At 43.6% G+C, this 20,043-nt stretch overlaps 1 protein-coding gene across 2 annotated transcripts in view; it reads left to right on the top strand.

Moving 5' to 3' along the window:
- The window catches only part of BTBD11 (BTB domain containing 11), a 168,707-nt gene that overhangs the window by 84,154 nt on the left and 64,510 nt on the right, over positions 1 to 20,043 (top strand). For both annotated transcript variants that reach the window (XM_042837987.1, XM_042837988.1), the window contains exon 2: positions 13,829 to 13,978. In XM_042837987.1, coding sequence (XP_042693921.1) covers positions 13,829 to 13,978 — 150 coding nt within the window. The remainder of the gene's footprint in view (positions 1 to 13,828; positions 13,979 to 20,043) is intronic.

Genomic DNA, 20,043 nt, shown 5'->3' with positions numbered 1-20,043 from the left:
TGGGAGCTCAGCCTTTTCACTAGAATGGAATTAAAATAACTAATTATAACATTATTTTGGAACCAGATGTGGAATCTATTTTTGCTACGATGTGCAGCTGAGGCAATTAAAACTTGCTTGTAATTCCTGTAGGTTTTGCAGTGCAGTTAATGTTTTGTGGTGTGTTTCTACACTACGAAATCACAGTTCTCTCTGAATCCATGTCTAGTTTGGTTATTATGATCTTCATAATTCGCTAACTTACATAATTCCCCGTGGTTTATATCACTGTTAGTATTAGAAGATACAAACCAGGGAGCGTTGTGTTGTGCTGTCCTCTGAGACTGGAATAAGTGCAACACTTGAAAGTGCAACTTATCAGTGCTCTTAAGAATGTGGTTGGAGTAAGTTTATTTAGACTGGCTTTATCCTCAGTTCCAGTGTCCTTTAGAGCACGTGCTGCTCCTTAGTCAGCCTGCCTGTTAAGTAATGCAGCCCACTGCAGCCAAGTCTGGAAGTTTCAAAATATCAGTTGGATTCTTTCAGTCTGCTTAGAAGAGAAAAGGCTGAATAAAGCCAAGGGATGAGATGTAAGAGGTGAGACAGTTAGCATGGCCTGCTGTTACAGCTACCTGCTGATTATCATTACATGCCCCTGATTTGGGTTGCTGTAATATGTTCCAACTGCATTTTCCATTTTATAGGGCAGATGTCTCCCTCACAACTGATTTAAATATATATCTGTTTGGAGCCATTTCAGCAGTTATCTCAGCCATTTCCAAGACGGATGCAATGGGGGCAGGAGCAGGGCCCTCACTGCCCCACAGTTTGTTCTCCCTTTTAGCTGTAGTGCTGTTGTGCTACAGAAGGCCTCGAAGGCAGCTCCAGGGAGCAGCCCAGGCACTGCCATGGATGCTGCAGCTCTGTCCCTCTGAGGGCAGAATGGGAAGAGGTGAGCCTATTAGGAATGGCATTGTGCTTTACTCAAAGAGAGGATGAATGAGATGTGCTCAGACTGCACTGAACCAGAAGGATTTTATATAAATATCTGTTTATTCCTTATCTACTGGCTAATCAGTGCGCCGCAGAAGGGTCTGACAGGGAAACGCTCGTATTCCTTTACTATAGGATTTTTGGTGTTTGTGAATTTGTATGTGAACGTCTGGGTGAAGAAGTGGAGAAAATGAATAATGCAGAGGTTCAAATCTGAAGATTATGCATAAAGAGAGAACAGAGTTTGACCTTTAACTGCTCTGAGAATAAATGCACAGCTTTCTCTGTCTGGGAAAAGTAATAGAGGGCATTATTTTCAAAAAAACCAAAATAGGTATTTTAGGAGTAAGACTGTATATCTTGATGTCATGAAATTCAGAATGTACAAATTGATAGCCTGTGGGGATCAAAACAAAAAAATAACAACAACAAAAAAAAACTCCTGTTAAATAATTATTAGAAGTCTTTGTTCAGTTAATCTGGTAGCCCTGTAATGAGTTCATGCACCTGAACACAGCTTTATTGTAATGGGGTGGGGAGGGTGGGGGAAGAAGGCGTCTGTCAGCTCTGTAAAATTGGAATTATTTGAAATGGGGTCAGCCAGCCAATCAGTGGGGCAACCAGTCATAAAAGTCTGCCAGAGACGTAGTCTAATGTCTCTTCTCGTAAATTTTATTCATTGTCTGTAATGATTTTACCATATATATATATACATCTAGGGTAACCTTTACTGGTCAGAACTGATTTATTGCTGTAGGTATCTATATCAAAGGTCTGGATGGCAAAACATGTGCTAATGACAAGCCGTGTCTACACAGTAAGCCAAGTGGAATTTTTGAAGAACGTAAAGGTTACTTTTAGAAAGGACTGTCCCCTGGCCAGCATCCAGGCTTTCCAGTCAGTGAAGTTTTTAGACAAATTCTTGGCTTTAAATACATGGTGAAAACCCCTTGAAGCATGTACTGAAGGCAGAGTCTTATTCTTTTAGTGAGGCTGGGGGGGGCACCCCAGACCCACACAGCTCACAGCCATCCTTGGTTGAGCTCAGGGAGCTCAATTGCTAGAAATCCCACTAATCACGCAGCCGACCTGGGCTGGGGGCAGGCAGGGGGCTGCAGGGCACGTCCTGCCCTGAAGTTATGGCTGCTAATGAGATGGCTGTGGTCCTGTGCTCCTTGCCTTCAGGAGCAAGCAGTTTTCATTCCGTTTGCTCAGCGCCTCCCTTCGCTGGCTGGGCGGGTGCGTGGTCAGTGCTCAGAGTGATGGGATACTGCCCTGGAGCCAGTACATAGCTGTGCGTGTTTCTTAAACATCTCTGCTTTCATTAAGCGTGGGCTTTCCTGGGGAGGGTGGAGTAGCTGATCTGATAGTCATCTGCACAAAGCGGTGGAAAGGAAATTCTAATTACTCAACCTTTGCTGTGGGCTCCGCACGCTCCAGTTTACCCAGCACTCATTGCTCAGGGATAAAACCCAACCTTGACAAAGTCAGTAAGTTCTGCCCAAGCTGCCTGAATTTCCCCCAAAGCGCAGCTCTGTGCCCTAATGACTGTGGATTTTGCTCATTTATTACTGTACTCAATCACATGTTCTTGTACCCTCCTGGAAATGCTGAGGGCTGATGATTTATCCCCCTGATTGAAGTATGATCATCATTGCTCTACTTCTTGGTAATACCTGAGTGTTCTCCAGGAAAGGCCCAGCTCCACAGAAGTGTGTGTCACCTTCCAGTCAGCCCTCTACCCCAGCCTGGTAAGGGCAGATGCTTTGAATGTATGGATTCCATAAGGATGTAAATGCAATTGTAGAGTAGTGACTGCATGCAGACCACACTCTCCTGTGTCCCGTTACTGGCTGCTGACACCATGCCCACTTGTGAAAGTGTAAAGGATTTGGTTGGTAGCTGGTATGGGAATGCCCCGTATTCATTCTGAGCACTGAATGTCTTTGCCATTATGTATTATTCATGGCTTTTGTACAAGCTGATGATGTTTTGAGGCAGAGGGAGGAATTCTGGCAAACAGTCCCTTCTGTAAAAGGCATACTGATCTTTACAAATATTGAGGCAAATGGGGGAGGTATTTTTTTAAGGTATTCTAAATATTCTTGCCAAGTGTATTGTATAGTACTCAGTGGAACTGCTCAGAAATTGGAAGCACATCGGGCTTTTTGAAATGATGAGGCCAGGCCTTGAAGGGATCCGATGCTTGGTGCCTATGCCAAATGAATGGAGGTACGCACAGAAAGTAATAGAAAAAAAAATGCTCTGTTGCATCAAGCATTTTGTATTGCCATTCTGTAGTGCAGAACCTGGTGTAGGAGTTTGCTTGGATAGTAGGTCTCACAAAAATGGGGGATTATGTGCTTGCATGGGTCATTCATTCGTAATTGAAATAGTCAGCCTCTGTTCTCAAGAGGTCCACCGTGCCGCAGCATGGTTACGAGTAACTTGTAAAGCTGCTAAAAAAACAGACTTGGACACAGACTTATGTGATAATACCTGATGAGTTGCTGGTGTTTTGTTTATCACATAATGGATGAGCCCCGGCTGGGCTAGGAAAGATGCCTTGTCAACACAGCTGGGCTTCTGTGCCGTGTGTGCATTCTGGTCGCTGAGCAGGAAGTCGTCCGTCGTGGCTGGGCATTTCGGGAGGCTGGCGGTAATGAGTGGTGGAAATTACGGGCTCTAGGAAAGCGTATTACACTATGAATCACTGAACCCTCTTGTTCTGCTGCTATCAGGTGATGGGTCTTTTTCTGGGAAATCAAAAACTGCTAATGCATTCTTGGTCATTTTCAGTGACTCAAAGGCTTAGACCTTCTACGAACTGTCAGCCTAATGGGGGATTTTGCCTGTTTTTAGACAGATGCATCCTTGCATGAGTTAGTACTGCAGTGCATTCCCAAACATCCTTTCCCTCCTGTGTGTGCCTGGCACCTTGAGTGCTGGCTGGATCTGGAAGAGGCATCTTGTGGTCAGGCTGCGTGCTGCAAAATCCAGATTCATCACTAAGTTTCCACCCCAGCCAGTATTGCCAACACATTCATCGTTCTCTTTTCTGCCTGCAAATTTCCCACAATCTATCAACTTCTCGCTAGTATTGAGACACTGAGGGCAGCACATGTTGTATTTATTTGCATGTAGCAGAGAAGAAAGATGACAGCGGTATTTTTTATTATTATTATTTATTTACCTCAATGTCTCCTGTTGAAGAGCGTAATAGAAAGCCTTTCTCCTCCACATTGCTATTTCCAGGGCAGCATAGCTCAGATCTCAAGCCGATGGATGCTCTGTGTGAAATAAATGCACTGTGTCAGCTCAAACGTCTCCGTGCCAGAATAATCCCAGCTTGCGCTGGAACTTTTATGATTACTGTGACAATAGAATAGGCTGGCTGATCACAGCGTGCTGCTGAGCAGTTTCCTGTTGTGAAGTCCATGAAATGCCACTTTATGGTCAACAGGGAGAGAGGTGTTGAAAATCACGGGTAGGTAAAGATACATCAGTCTCCTTGCTGTAGAAAAGGAAGGAATGTGGCTTCACATTGGGTGTTGCTCGCAGTGCCATCAGCAGGTGCTGGCTGTTTAGCCATGGATACACAACTCAGCAGCATTGGCTGCTTCATGCCCAACAGAGGGCCATGAGGGCTGTCTCATGCCCAACAGAGGATCTCAAGGGCCATTCTTCAGACCTGGTAGAGACCTGGGGAAAAGCATGAGGAGATGGATCTCCATTACTTCTCTTGTTTATGGATAGGCTTGCTTTGTGTTCCCACTTCTTTTCTTTCAGTGGTCGTTTTGAGGATTTAGAAGTTTTGCAATTGGTTTTGATGGGACCAAGGTTTTGCTTTCTTTATTTTTTAATAAAAATAAATGTGAAGCTGTTGCTGCTGATCTGGGAGTTTCGTTTCTATGTTTAGCAGGATCTAATCTCCTGATTCTTCTTTCTTTTGTAATTTATAACCTAAACAGTCAAATCCGTCCTGTGTTCCACTTGGTTGTGCACCACTTAACTGCTTGGTACCAGCAGAATATATCCTAATTTAGTTGAATTGTTGTTACTTCAATGCCATTTAAAGCAGCGGTGATTGCCACTCATTATCATTAGGCTAAAGCGATTGCCTTAGAAGGCTCCTAATAAGGAGAACGTCCCAATTAAGTAGAATGTGTTGTGCTAACAAACTCCTTACAAGAAAAGATGTCACAGCCGTGTGTAGCAATATAATTCTATTATCTCATCTTCCTATAACATCTGTTCTAATAACTCACAGAGGTATTCTGCTTTGGATAACGATCATCCATTCTGGCTTCTGATGAAATCAGATCCAGCCCAGCTGGGGTACTGCCCTGAAAACGATCACACAGCTTTGGAAGAAACTGCTCTCCAGATATGCAAACAGTTGCTGAAATTTCCAATTGCAAGGAGCCAGAGACAAAATTGCTCAGACGAAACCTCCACACTTGGCCGGATGAAATAACGAAGCTGCACTCGCACAGCTCAGATGATTGCAGTTGTTCTGGTAGGATCCCAGCCCCTACGGTTTGCGCAACTTCTGATGGTCGTTTATCTGTGGTCGCTGCTGTTGATCACTTTGTGGCAGATTTATTAGGATCCCCGTTCTTCTCTTTTTTAATTTTCCATTTGCTCTTCTACTGATTTTTCCAGGAGAGAAAGGGTGATCTCTTGTGGTTAAACAGCATAACTAGAGGCCTTATGCCCTCTTCCTGTTTTTCTCTGACATTTCTTCTTTCACCTTGAATTAGCTACTAAGCTCTGCAGTGCTTTACCTTCATTTCACATATAAATTGGACGTGCATATTGTCTTAGCTGCTTAGCACCAGCGCCTGGAGGCTAAGTGGAGAGCTGGTAATGCTTCTTAATGGCTTTGGTTAGTAGGTGGTAAAGACGCACAAAAGCAGTGTTACCTTCCTGACTTGCATTTGATCGCTCCGCCTGTCCCACGTTTCCTCATTTGGGCTGCTTTGCCTCCCCTGTGACTTTGATTCTGGAAACTTTTTATCACCTTCTAGCTTTCCCAAGTGCTTTGCATTTTCTCCACGCAAAGCCACTCCCTGTTATTTAACCAGGCTGGAATGCGTGGAAAGAAGACACTTTGCACTCCTGGCCTTGAATACTTTCCAGGCCTTCAGTTAACTGAAAGCACTGGTTGATAACGATAAGCACTAAGGTTTTCCCCGCAGTCTCATTTCTGTAAGAAGTCAAGATGTTTTCCATCTGTCTTGCCTGTCAGTTCGACAGACTGAGCTTAGGAGTCGTGGTGCAGGTTGCCTGCTGTTGGCAACCCAAGTTGGAGGAAGCTTCTGCATAGTTGGAATGAGTTAGAATTCACCATCTTATGGAGTTGGACTTGGTGATCCTTACTGAATTATAGAATCATAGAACGGCCTGGGTTGAAAAGGACCTGAAGGATCATGTAATTTCAACCACTAGACCAGGCTACCCAGAGCCACGTCCAACCTTGCCTTGAATGCCTCCAGGGATGGGGCATCCACATCCTCTCTGGGCAACCTTATTGGGTCCTTTCCAGCTGAAGATATTCTACAGTTCTGTATTCTCTGCATCGATGTTCCATGGCATACTTCAAAATCTGTGGCATAGTGCATCTTCCTAACGTACTTGTGGCTGCCACAACAGCCAAGCGTGGGCTCAGGAGAGAGATTTTGTGTGTGAGAATACCAACTATATGGGGTTTACACTCGCTGAAGTGTATTGCTGTTGTAAAGGTAGTTGGCTACGCTTTTGTCCTTTTTTCACTTTCCAGTAGGCCTTTATGCTGTAGATTACAAGGTTGCTGCCTGGTGCTGGGAAATATTTTGGTCCTTGTGGAATAAAAGGGATTTTCTGATTGGATGTTTTGTGAACTCTTGAAGTTCTTATGAGATTTTATGAGAGCAGGTGATAGAACTTAAAAACTTTCTGGTCTAAAAAGTCAAATGGTTAAAGTAATTTGATGGAATTCCAACCCCTGAATTTAGTCCTCCTGGGCAAGGTTGGCATTCACTGGAGCAGTGAGCAGTTTTGGGAACAGTTCCAGATTAACTACCATTTTCAGGCTCATTTTACAGAGTGATTTGCCCAATACTATCCCAGCACTCTTAATCTCTGTAAACTCATGGAAGAATCCATGAAGTGGGAGTATAAGAAGTTTTCCAGATATGTATGTTTGCTTAAGATGTAAGAGATAGATAGAGATATCAAAGATGCTTTGAATTATTTTCTGCTAAAAGTGGGAGCCCTTAATTAAAGAAAAAAACAGCAGCAAAACCTTCCATCTTCTGTCTCGACTGTAGATTCACATATAGCAGTATTCTCAAAGGAAAAGAATAATAATGTGCAAAAAACTGTTTTACAGTCTTTACAATGCTTATATTTTTAGTCAAAACTAACAAATATGTGTTGGGTTCCTGCTAGATGCCTCTGCATGGATCATTTGAATCACATTGTCTAGTGAGCGCTTGTATTAATTTAGTGTCATTGGAATTTTGTTTTGTTTTAAACCTAGGATTTGAAGGAGAGAGAAGACAAAGAATTTGAAATGCAAGCAACTTTTGGTTTGCCTCTTTGTGTATATGTATATATAGCAAATGGAATTCAGTGGTACTTGCATGATCTTATGATCATACACGGTTGATTTTCTGTGTGCTCAAGTAATAGCTTGATCAAATGCCTCTGGACTCGTGAAATATAACTGTGACCTTCAGAAAGGAGTTTGCGGTGACTGGTAAGAATAGGAGGGACTGAACAGAAACTTCAGGCTTGCAGTAACTAGAACTGCACGTTTAGGTTCTGTACAGAATCATAGAATGGTTTCAGTTGAAAGGGATCCTTAAAGGCCATCTAATCCAACCCCTCTGCAATGAACAGGGACACTCACAGCTAGACCAGGGTGTTCAGAGCCCCTCCAGCCTGATCTTGGATGTCTCCAAGAACAGGGCACCCACCAAAGAATCGCAGAACGGCCCGGGCTGGAAGGGACCTCAAGGAGGAGGATTCTCAAACAAGAGCAAACAAGTGCAAACAGGATTACAGCTCAGTTTTCATCCTCGGGGTTCAGCCTCTGATGTCTCACCTTATAAGCATGCATGCATGCTATGCCTTCAGAGAAGCGCAGAGCTAACAGCCCCACTATACTTTCCAGTCATTACATCACCCACCAAGCTGCAATGCTTCTGCCTGACTTCACAGAATCATCGAATGGCCAGGGTTGGAAGGCACCTCAAGGATCATGAATCTCCAACCCCCCTGCCACCAACCTCCCCATTTAATATCAGACCAGGCTGCCCAGGGCCCCATCCAACCTGGCCTTGAACACCTCCAGGGACAGGGCACCCACAATCTCTCTGGGCAGCCTGTTCCAGCACCTCACCACTCTCTCTGTAAGGAACTTCCCTCAACATTCAATCTAAATCTTCTCTCTTTAAGCTTGAAACCATTTCCCCCTGTCCTGCTGTTATCTACCCTTTCAAAGAGTTGATTCCCCTCCTGTTTGTGGGCTCCCTTTAGGTACTGAAAGGCTGTAATGAGGTCACCCCGCAGCCTTCTTTTCTCCAAGCTGAACAAGCCCAGCTCCCTCAGCCTGTCTTCATAGGGGAGGTGCTCCAGTCCCCTGATCATCTTGGTGGCTCTCCTCTGGACCCTCTCCAACAGCTTCCTGTCTTTCTTGTACTGAGGGCTCCAGATCTGGGCACAGTACTGCAGATGGGGCCTCACAAGAGCAGAGTAGAGGGGAACAATCACCTCCCTGTCCCTGCTGGCCACCCCTCTTCTGATGGAGCCCAGGATATCATTTCCTTTCCAAAAGCAAAAGGTGAAAGCACCACCTCTCTGAGTGATCTGTTTCAGTGCCTCACCACCTTTATTAAAAATCTTTATATCTGGTCTAAATCTCTCAGTCTCTCATTATTCTGAGATGGACTCAGTGCTTGAACTGTTTCTTTAGCTGAGGAAGCAGGTTTGGGACCGAACTACAAAACATTTAAGGATGTAACATGGCTTTGCCCAAAACATTGCTTCCCATTCCAAATAAACAGACTTGCCATTTTATTACTTCTCCCATTGTGTGGCCATTCGTGGTGATGTAGTGAGTGTGTACAGAAGACTGTATGTATCAATTTTTTACCATTGTGCCCTTTGATCTGCTTTTGCCCAGTGAAAATAGCTGGGTAGTCACAACAGCAGACGGTGGGAAGCCTCCAGGTTCCAATGTTGCAGTGGATGTGAAACCCTATTGCCAGTTCTGGCATATGGGCGCTATAGGTGCCAGCACTCCAGGAATCAACTGTTTTGCAACAGTTGCAACAGCTGGCAGAGAAATAAATGCAGATACTTGTCTAAATAGCGGAACAGTGGAGGAGGCTTATATTTTTTTGATGCCTTGTCTGTGTTTAGGTGAAATTTGGGCTACCCAAACCCATGCTTCTCCTGCCCTGAGAGCCGAGGAGGTTTCCCAGCTGCTGTTGTGTCCAGTGTTAGATCTGCTCTGGGTCCTCAGATCTTTGAGACGCTGGGACAATTTCTGCCAAGGGCTGCTGTGCAGCACTGCATGTGGGATGTTAGTGGGATATGCACACACCTGTGCCATGCTGCAAGGGCTGTACCCACAGCTCCGTGCAAGAATGTCCATGTGTTTGTGCCAAAATCTGCCTTCCCAGCACAACGAGTGGGAATTTGCACGGGGAAACCAGAATGGAGCTACCAGGTACCTCTGGCTTCAGAAGACATTGCATGAGGTTTTGAAAAACTTGTTGCTTCCTCAAGTTCAGGCATCTTCAATGTCATTCTGTGCAATACTTCTTTTGTTTGAGATTTTTAGGTCTTTGGGGAGCTCTGGCTTATGTTTCCACTGAGCCCAGAGGGCAGGAAAAATGCAGAGTGTATTAATTGTTCATTGGATCTTCCCTATGATGGCTGTATTTTTCTCCCTGAAGATTTGGGAGGAGAGCACTAAGAGCTTGTCACTGGGAGTTTTTTTGGCATGCTGCTGATTTTAAAGTATTTTTATTGTTTCTCTGCAGTCTTTTACCTACAGACTGCAAGGCAAGCTGAGGCCAAGGGCAAATAAAAAACAGCAGCTTATAAAGCAAAGTTTGGGTTTGATCCATTCTGGATGTTTTAGACAGATACCTGCCCCAAGAATCTTACAGCCAAGCATGACAAGATGTGACAAAAGCCAAACACACAGGAATGCTTTGGTTATTTCTCATTGCTCCAGTGATTCATAGCAGTCATAAATGCGACGTATGGCTGCCGTACATCACCGTGGACATGGAGCAGCCAGGGGCATGTCGCGTTTGGCCCCACATTCATCCTGCTAGAACAGACAGCTTGATTTCTACTCTAGTGAATTGGAAGGAAGATGAGGAATAAAGTAACGGGCAAAGAAGAGCACAGGGCTGAGTAACCATGCAGAAAGGAAGGACATTTAGCAATGCCAGGAGAGAGAAAAGACAGATATCGTAGTTATTTCTGAAGATACTGCACAGAAATCTTTGGCTTGGAATGACAGCAACAGTCAAAAGAGCAAAAAAAGCAAGGGAAAATGCCCTGTCTTTCAGGCATGAGATCCTTACCTGTGCATCAAGTATAGCACAGTGAGGCTGAAGTTGTGGCTGACAAAGCAAGTGAATAATGCCAGTCAGCAGGGAATTAACATGAGGAGGTTGAACTGTAGCCAAGCCAGTGAAAGCAGGTGATGACTATTTAAATGTTTCTATTTATATGAAGAAGACATTTATAATCACAAAGATTTTACCTTTTTTTTTTTTTTGCATTCATCTTCAATTCAGCATGCTCCCTTCTTGCTAGGGAGCAATTTCCTTCCATAGTCATTCATCAGCAAGTTTGAGCTGTACATGAAACACTGATAAAATAGAGCAAGTTTTTCTGCCAAAAAGCATTTTGGTAACTTTTCTTTAATTGTTTTTGGGGAAAACAGTTGAAGCTAGGAAAGTGGCAGAGTTGTGTGCTCGAGCATAGAATTCCCTCTCTCCATTCTGGCAAAAAAAGGAAATGCTCTCCAGCAAAATGATGAGAGTTATAAAAAAATCTTCCAGCACACCACTGGTCACCCGCTGTGGCCAATTATAGTTGTGAAGCTGGCGTGTAAGCATCAGATGTTTGGCTATTGCATGGCTTTAATCATGTCACACTCAAGTGAAAAAACCCTTTGGCGTGACATATCCTATAATTTGCTGAGTTTTCTAACAATGGTACATTTTGCATTTCATTTGCACTTTTCATCTGAAAACCTAAGAATACACTCCCCTCGCTACAGAACAGAGTAATTAATCATCAGGGCTGTTTGTAAGGGGAAGCACGGCTGTGGGTACAGGCAGAGACTAAATTGAGAATAAAATATCTGTGTGCCACCGCTCATCACTCTGAGACCGCTTTCCTGTGCATCTTAGGATTTTAAACCATTTCAATCCTGTTCATAAAGGTACCTTAAAACAGTTGTGTTGGTTTCGGGGCCCCCCCGCTCTCCCCACTTCAACATGTATTTTCACTAATTAGTTTCTTGTTGGGTATTCTTTTTCTTTTAAAGACGACATAAAGTTGTTTGTACTATTTCTTGTTTTTAGAAGTCTTTTAGAGTATTTGATGTTACACATCTGTTTTCTTCAGGGAAGACTCTTCCAATTTTGTCTTAATTTCTATCCATTAAAATTATGAAGAGTAATCTAAATAAATGAGAAACATTTCCGAGAGAGAATACTTATTAAAATATGCAGGCAAGTCTGCATTCTAAATCCAGGTGTTGAACATTTCAAGATCTGCACATCTACAGAATATAAATATCATGCTAAGTGTTGATTCAAGGCAAACACTAAGTGATCAGAAGTGAATTTGGAAAGCTTGTTTGGTAATTTTTGATTACTTGTTTAATATTTTTTCATTGCTGCCCCTTTTTGCCCCTTACCTCAGTGCTTTGAATCCTTCAGTCCCTGTTGCTGCGTCAGATGCCTTGTATCCCTGCCCACAGCTCCCCTCCATACTCATATTGTTTGACTGCAGTGGCCACAACCCTGGCCCTGCAATCAGGACTGGAATTAATGGCTGCCACTGCTCTTCTATCCCCAGTGCTCAAACAGGCTGTTGAGGCATTTGGCCCGGTCTTGCTGTTGTGTGGGAATGGGGTCAGGTTCAGTCTGCTATCTACAGCTGCGGGATGTGAGGACTTTGGTCCTGTTTTTTCCAATGTGTGCCCCCTGCTTTTCATGCAGGACGTGCTCACTGAGCCTTCACCACCTCTCTTCTCTCAAGATGGGTGTTTTTAGGTCCGTGCTGCAAGAGAACTTAGACCACAATGTTTGCAATCAGAGAGGGGAATGTATGTGAAGCTGGCGGAGCTAAAAAAGTGTCTGAGAAAAGCTAAAAAAGTGTCATCATTTTCCAGGAGCATTGATTGCCTGGCCTTGCAGTACTCCAAAGCAGTGATGTTTGGTGGGTTGTTACCAAAATAAAGAAGGGGTTAAGGCAGCCATTCAGCAAGGGACTTAAAATGTGTTCGTACTGGTTACCCAGAGAAGTTGTGGATGACCCAGCCATGGAGCCATTCAAGGCCAGGCCAAATGGAGCCCTGGGCAGCTTCATCTGGTGGGTGGCAGCCCTGCCTGTGGCACGAGGTTGGAACTGGGTGGCCTTTGAGGTCCCTTCCAGTCTAAGCCATTCTATGATTCTATGATACTAACAGAATTACTGATTAATAGATTTAGTCACCGGTTACTTCCTGAAGATATGAGATACATACCTTTTTCTTAAAGCCTTTTGTAAAGTGCTTTCTTGGTCCTTGAGGGGGATTTCTCCCCTGTGCTTAAATGGAACAAAGAATACAAGCTAATTAAAAAAAAAAAACAACAACATTTCCTACTTTGTCTTATTTTCAAAGCAAATTGTTGCAAATTCCACAATCAGAGATAAGATAGAATTTAATTGCCATGAGGAGGTACAACCCCACTACCTCCCAGGGGTGTCCACTTGTGTGGTCCCAGAAGGATTTTGAAGGCAATACTGTGGGTAAGCATGGCCATAGTTGCTTGTTCCCAGAGCTCAGGACGGGAGGAGAGCTTACTGTCCAGGCTGGGCTTCCATGTATCTGTTACTCAAGGTTGGCAATGAAGCATTTGCTACATGTTTTGTAGCATGACAGTGATTTTGACTAACAAACACATGCCCTCTGTCTGCCCCGGAGGGTTTAGATATCGTGGCAGAAATTGACTTTTGCGCCTTCATGGATGTGTATTGTAAATTTTTTTTAATGTCAGCAGCCTTGCTTTTGCCTCCCCATCAAAGTTCGCTGCTTTTAGGGCTTCTGCATGATGGGCTTTTGAAATCTATGCAGTTCAGTTGTCAGGAGCTGTATTTACAAAAGAAATCCAATAAACTCATCAATGACACAGCAGGCATCTTGATGCTGCCTATTATTTTGGCAACTGTCAATGGAATTCCCCATACAGGAAAATCCTGTAAATGTATCAACCTTCTTACGTATAATATTAAAGTCAATCCTGAAGGATTCTGTTGCTGAGATATCATGGTTTTGAAGTAGATTCCAGAAGGCTTCTCTGGAACCTTCTTGACTCCACCATGGGCAAATACATGGGGTTTTCTGTAAGCATTATCCCTTGGTGACATCATGAGTGACTTGAGGACATTCAGAAGAGTTAATGAGGGCCACTTCTGAGAACATGAGTCATCTCTGACATTGAGTTACAAATACTTATTGTCTTTGGGCTCTACTCACATGAGCCTTAAAATGTTCCATGAATACGAGGTGGTGACAGCAGTAGTGACTGAAATTACATGGAACTTCTTTTTCTTTTTTTATTCACTGTAGGTGTTCTCTGCTTGCCGGACAGCTTGAACCTTCACAAAGACCAGCAACGGTCAAACAAGCCTGGGGAAGTGCAGATGTTCAGCCAGTCTGAGCTAAGGACCATCGAGCAGTCTTTACTGGCTACACGTGTGGGGAGCATTGCCGAGCTCAGTAAGTACGAGGTTGTTCATAGCACTTGGGTTTCTTTCCTCAGAGTGAAACAAAGCCACCTGCATTGCCTGGCTGTGCAGTGGGAAGACAGGAGCACACATGTAACACTGAAGGAGACAGTGGAGCAGACATTAGCCATGTTTATGCTCCCGTGTTTATGTGGCTGGCATTGAAACTTGAAGCTGGAGCCACAGGAGGAAAGAAGTCTCAGCAATGACTGCAGATTCTTTGCACACACTGCTTCTGTTTTTAAAGGTGAGAGATCCTAGAAGTGTTTAAAGAAAAGGTAGATGTGACATAATAGTCACAGACTGAAGCAGAGCTACATCCATCTATGTTACAGGAGAGGTCCCTTGCTTTTCCAGTTTTAGCAGAGGAAAAAAAAAACACTGCTCAAACCCGAATCAGACCAATTAGCACCTGGAAGATAAATACTTTGTTATTCATCAAAACATTTCTGGAGAAATGTGCCTGATTATTACATCTGAAAGCTTCGATTACAGCACAGATAAATTATTTATGGTTTTCTGAATACTACCTGGCTGCTCTGATGGCAGGAGGCAAATGCCATGTAAATCCTCGTACAGCATGGAGTTTACAGTTAGCAGAAGAGCCTCACTGGGATTTTTTACAAGTAAAGGAGCCTTCCAGTCTCATTTACTGTATAGACAGACAAAGCTATGAGTGGGAAAACAGATACTCAAAAAAAAAAAGAGTTTTTTTTTTGTTTTCCTGAGCTCTACTTCAAAATTCTGGGGAGAAACTGTAGAGTCAAATATAAAAACACACACAGCTCAACTTACTGTTCTCAATGTTGGATTCTGCATGATTGACACTAAACAACAACATTGTCATCTCAGGTGCAATTTCTCAGCCTTTTCTGTAACAACACGAGCAATGAAATGCAGCCATTTCATAATGTCAAGGCTCAGGTTAGGTGCTGTTTAGGAGTCTAGTGGATACACTGTGAATATTTATCTGCAAGCCGCAATATAAATTTGTTTTCAACTTGCTAATTTTCCTCTGTTCTGGTGAAATGTCAACAAGCCAAGAGCTCTTACATGCCTTAGCGTGAAGTGTTGCTCAGTCTCTGGAATCAGGTGTTCAGTGTTATTCAAATTAAGTAATTTCTGCTTTTTTATTTCACACATATGAAATACACAACAGTGCTTTTCATGTGCCAAGTAAATTATTCATGATATTTCTCCCTCTCTCAAAGTACGTATGGTTATATTTTAGTAAGTATGTGATCTGTGGATGTTTCAGAGATTGTTTTTTTTTCCCATCTTGGGCTATGTACCTCTATACACAACAGAACACCCAGGATCTTTAGGATCCCCTCACCCCTAGTGAATATGGTTTGCTCTGTATGTGTCTGTTGACTCCAAACACAGGCAAAACACTCTTCAGGGTGGCCAACTTGAAGAACACAGTGCCTCAGTGGGAGTTAGATGCAGCTGTCAGAGAGAGCTTGGCACGCAGCAGGCTGACAGCACTCCAGAAAGCCCTCTGGACAGCAATGAGGGCACCTCCCCATCCTCTGCAAGCAGATGCATGCCATGGAAGAAATTGTAGGAGTAGTGGTAGCTGGCAAAGCTTGCAAGGCTTTCTGTTCAAGCGGATAGAAATCTGTGTTGTGGAGCGATGCTGGTGCAGAGTTTAAAACTCAATTCTGAAGCATCGAGAGAGGTGCTGGGTGTCAGTGAGCAAAATGTGGTGGATTTAAGGGAAAATCATTAAACAGAGGAAAGTGTGAGGATATAATGGGTACTGCTGCCTGCCTGTTCAGCACTTGTGTGTCTGCCTCTGGAATCAGTGCTGGCTGTGATCTGGAGGTTACAGCGAGCCATGGCTATGGAGGGAGACTGGGGAAGCAGCAGCAGGGCAGAGCCATAGGGAACATCTGGGCATCGTAGTGCATCAACTGGGGAAGTGGAGGAGGATATCTGATTGTCACAGTGTGGGGTAGGGGTTGTAGAGCCTTAGAATTGGTGCTGTGGAGAGAAGGGGATATAGCAAGTTCTGGCATGGAGAAAGTGGGATGTGAGGGAAGCGTTACCTCTGAAAAAGCCCCTGCTGTTGTGGGGATGTATAAAGTGAATGGGCACAACTTTGAAACAGAAGGGAATTAAGAGTATAGTAGCTGTGAAGAGAGGAATAGGATGAAACCAGGGATGAATGGCAAGGATGAAAGCTTGACCTGCTGTAGTAACAGAACAGTAGAACCCAAGTATATGCCTGTAACATCTCATGGCTTGCAGTGTCCCAGGAGTTAGGATTTAATTTGTGTTCTCCATAACTGTACAAGGGACAAGGGCAGAGTGATCTTTCAATAGAGAAACTTACTTCTATCTCAGAGATGAGGAAAAAAAAAAAAGATTCTAATAGAATGAGATTTCCTGTAGTTAATCAACATTAATAATTAAAGCACTGAGAGCATACCGAATAACTAGATTTAATGCATGTACATTTCACTGGAGGAAAGACATCCCTGAATCTTGGTTCTGCCCAGCATGCTCACACGTAGCAGTGTGACCAGCTGCTGGAGACATGGAGAACAGGAAATAAAATCTATGACAGATGGCAAGCAGGGCCTGCTTATTGGCCAGCATCTGTATTTCTGCTCAGGACTTCTCAGTTTCTTCCCAGTCTTTGTCCCAGGTGGAAAGTAGAGTTACTTATCATAAGTGAAAAGCACTGCATTGTGTGACATCCCCACCTTCTCCTATGTGTGGCACCTTCTGGTCTGCTACCTTCATGTTGTCTCTTGCCCATCGTCTTACTCCCTTTTTCTTTCCTCTTTCTTTTCTGTCAAGAGTTGACGGCTGGTTATGCAGGGGAGGGCTGAAGATTTTCTGGGGGAAAACGTTCACCTTTTGGCTGCAGCATGAAATGAATTACTGGTGTCACTTACAGCAGTTTAAGCTACTTGGTTTGGCTGTGTCATTCCTTTAAGTAATGCAGAAATTGTCTGCTCTGGCAGACGAGTGCTGTATCTACTGTCATGCCAATGAGGAACTGCTTCTTAGAATACTGTGGTAAGGGCTTTTGAGGACATTTTTGGGGACAACTGAACTTCTTTATCTCTCTGCCAGCTTCATGTTTCCTGAAACTGGCACACCTCGATTGGTTCCATTTGTCAGGATCTTCTGGTGGTATCAACCAGCAGCCTTTCAGCCCCAGATCTGCAGAGCATGCTGACAGGATCCCTGTGCTGCAGTGTGCCCATCCCACCGGGCATGGTCATCCACCAGGGGGGATGCAGGATGGGTGGGAGGTGTCCAAAATCTCCTTTTCTTCCTGTCCTTGCCTGGAAGCTTCAGTATCCTTCAGTGGTGATACCTGTGGGTGAAATTCATGGTCATCTGGACTGTGATATTAGCATTTGTTCTTTTTTTTGCTGTTAGCACAGTAGAAAAGGCTGTTTAGGTGAACTGTGCCTCCTCAAGAGTGACAGAGGTAAGAGAGAATGTGGAAAATGGTGAGCTGGTGGGCACAACTGTAGAGGAACGCTAACACAGTCAACTGTAGAGGAGAAGTCTGACCTTCAGTGAAGTGTCCTCAGGTGTATCCAAACTTACAGACACTGCTCTGGTGCCCACAGATCCCACCTGCCACTACTGTGTGGCATTGCCTCTTGCTATCTTCTCACAGAGTCAGCAGGTTGTATGCAATGGCCTGGGCACTGATTGTCTCTGGGATGTCCTAGCATGGCAGAGCAGTGCTGCTAGCTCTGTGGTGCTCTACTGAAAATAAGAAGTAATACTGCTGACCTATGGAAAATCAAAGCAAGGTTTTGTCTCTAGGATTCAAGAGGAGAATGTAAATAGAGACCTAATTCTGTAACACAATTACTGAGGTAATATGTGATTCTGAAGAAAAGGCTTGAAAAATTAATGTGAAACCTTATTCATTAAAATATAATGAACATGGCAGAAAGTTAAGGAACAACAGTAAATTTTGCTTATGTTATATTGCCATTTTAGTATTCAGGAATTGTAATTGCCTACTACAGTGTGTTTTAAAATAATGTCATTTCATTTGAAACGCTTATTATATAGAGAACATTGGGAAGAACTGAAGCACAGCTGAAATAATAGGATTTAAAAGAGCAGTTTGACAGTATTTTACTGTTTGTTCTTAGAGAAAATATTTCCAGACTACGAGAATTCTTCTGGATTTCCAGTTTTTCCCTTTAGTCTCCTTCCTATTTAGACAGAAGCAGATCTTTGCTTGAGGCCTGCTTTGTCCAGGGATGGCCAGGTTGCTCTGGCTTTCCTTGGTGAGAAGTTGGCTGTCCAGTCTTGTGCAAACCATGGTGACTGGTAATGGGGAGGTATTGCTCTTGAGTGTTAACTGGGATGAGTAGGTGTTTTGATTTTAAAATGGGGTAGTCTGAAGATAAATATGTAACTAAACACTGCTGATCTCAGCACTTCATAGCCTTTGAATGATGTTTAACTTAAACAGATTCCAACTTTGATGTTCAAGCTGGTATTTCCTCCACATCACCACTCGGGTCTCAGTGAGGTTTTCCTTTTCACCATTGGAAAAATGCTGCTCTTCCCCATCGTCCTCTCCATGCCTCCACAGTGCTGAATGTATGCATTTCCAAAATAACAGACTCCCAGTAGACCTTGGCACACTTTAGGGATGAAAGGAAGCTTTACTGCTCAAGTGTTAGTAGAAGTGTGCTTGTACATACCAACACTGTTTTTCATTTCTGCTCTCAGCCCCAGCCAAGGAGATGATGAAAGTCAGCATCCCTTCCCCTGTCTTTTCATCTACTCTCAATCCTGTACAACTAACAGGGAGGAGGGCTGCAGGAGCCATACAAATTGATTCCTATATTGTAAATAAGAGTTAAGTCCAGGCTTAAGCAAATATTGGGATAAAGGTGATTGCTGGAAGGGTGGCATCTGAAGGAGAATTGTTGTAAGTGCAGTGCTTATTTACTGCCAGATGAAAAGCACTGTTTGTCAAATATTTTTCTTAGACTAAGCAGCACTGTAGAGAAAGACCAGAGCCTTTTCTTGATTAGCAGTTCTTTTCACTCAGTGCAGTGCACAGCTAAGCAGAGATACTGGCTGAGTCCTGCAATTCATATAGCAGTGCTCCCTTCAGTGCAGAGTTTGACCATAGAGCTGACAGCTTCAGTGGGTACTTCCTGTATGTGGCAATACAGCTGTCACTGCTGACAGTACAGTCATCACCTTGGTGGATGGAGGTTTCTGGAGCTCCAGCCCTCCACCACTCTCCCCAGTAACCCAACAAATCAGCTCAGGACTCCCCTGCATAAATCAGCTTTGATGTACAGACTGTTAAAACAGCATTTTCCTTTCCTCAGGTTTGCTATCATCCACAGGCAGACCAGAGGCAGTCAGCTGGGGCAGAGTGAATATGCTTGGCCTGGCTTCCTCAGGCACATGGGGGTCTTAATTCTGGTTCATGTCAGGCCAGAGAAAAATCCAATTATGGTGGTCCAAAAAGGCAGAGTGAAGGGCTCTGCCTTAGGTTAGGAGATGAACTTCTGAGTCAAAGGCTGTTTTGTTTGGAGCTGACATTGTATGAGGGGAGTCAAATGTAAACATTATGCTTGCCTCATTGGATAGATTTTGAAAATAAGAATATTATTATAATAGGTATGTGAAGTTGAAAAGGCTTAATTATTATTGTGGCATTTTAATGGGATATATTCAATCCTTTTTCTATCTTCAAAGGCTTTACAAACACTAAATTGCACACAAACACGTACTCTGTCATATAAATAGAACCTTCTTGTGATAGGAGGATAAGACGAGATAAAAGGTTAAATGATCTGCTGGGAGGCACAGTGGAGCTGACACTGCTTGTGTACTGGTCCTTCTTTTGGTACAAATTCAGAGCTTGGGACCACAGCTCCTTCCTCTGCTTTTCTGTAGGAGAGAGAAGTTACTGTTGGGAAAACAAAAAATTGGCTGGGGTAGCACGGAGCAATTTCACACAGTGGCGCAATGCTGGCACTGTAGACAAGCAGACAGAAAAGGGGAGATTATTGCAGGGTGTGCTTGATGATGATTCTGCAG

The sequence above is a fragment of the Centrocercus urophasianus genome, unplaced genomic scaffold (genome assembly GCF_019232065.1).
Source record: "Centrocercus urophasianus isolate 14NV4802_14NV808 unplaced genomic scaffold, USGS_Curo_1.0 seq_73, whole genome shotgun sequence".
In the NCBI taxonomy this organism is placed as follows: Eukaryota; Metazoa; Chordata; class Aves; order Galliformes; family Phasianidae; genus Centrocercus; species Centrocercus urophasianus.
This window is presented reverse-complemented; position numbering and strand designations above follow the sequence as displayed.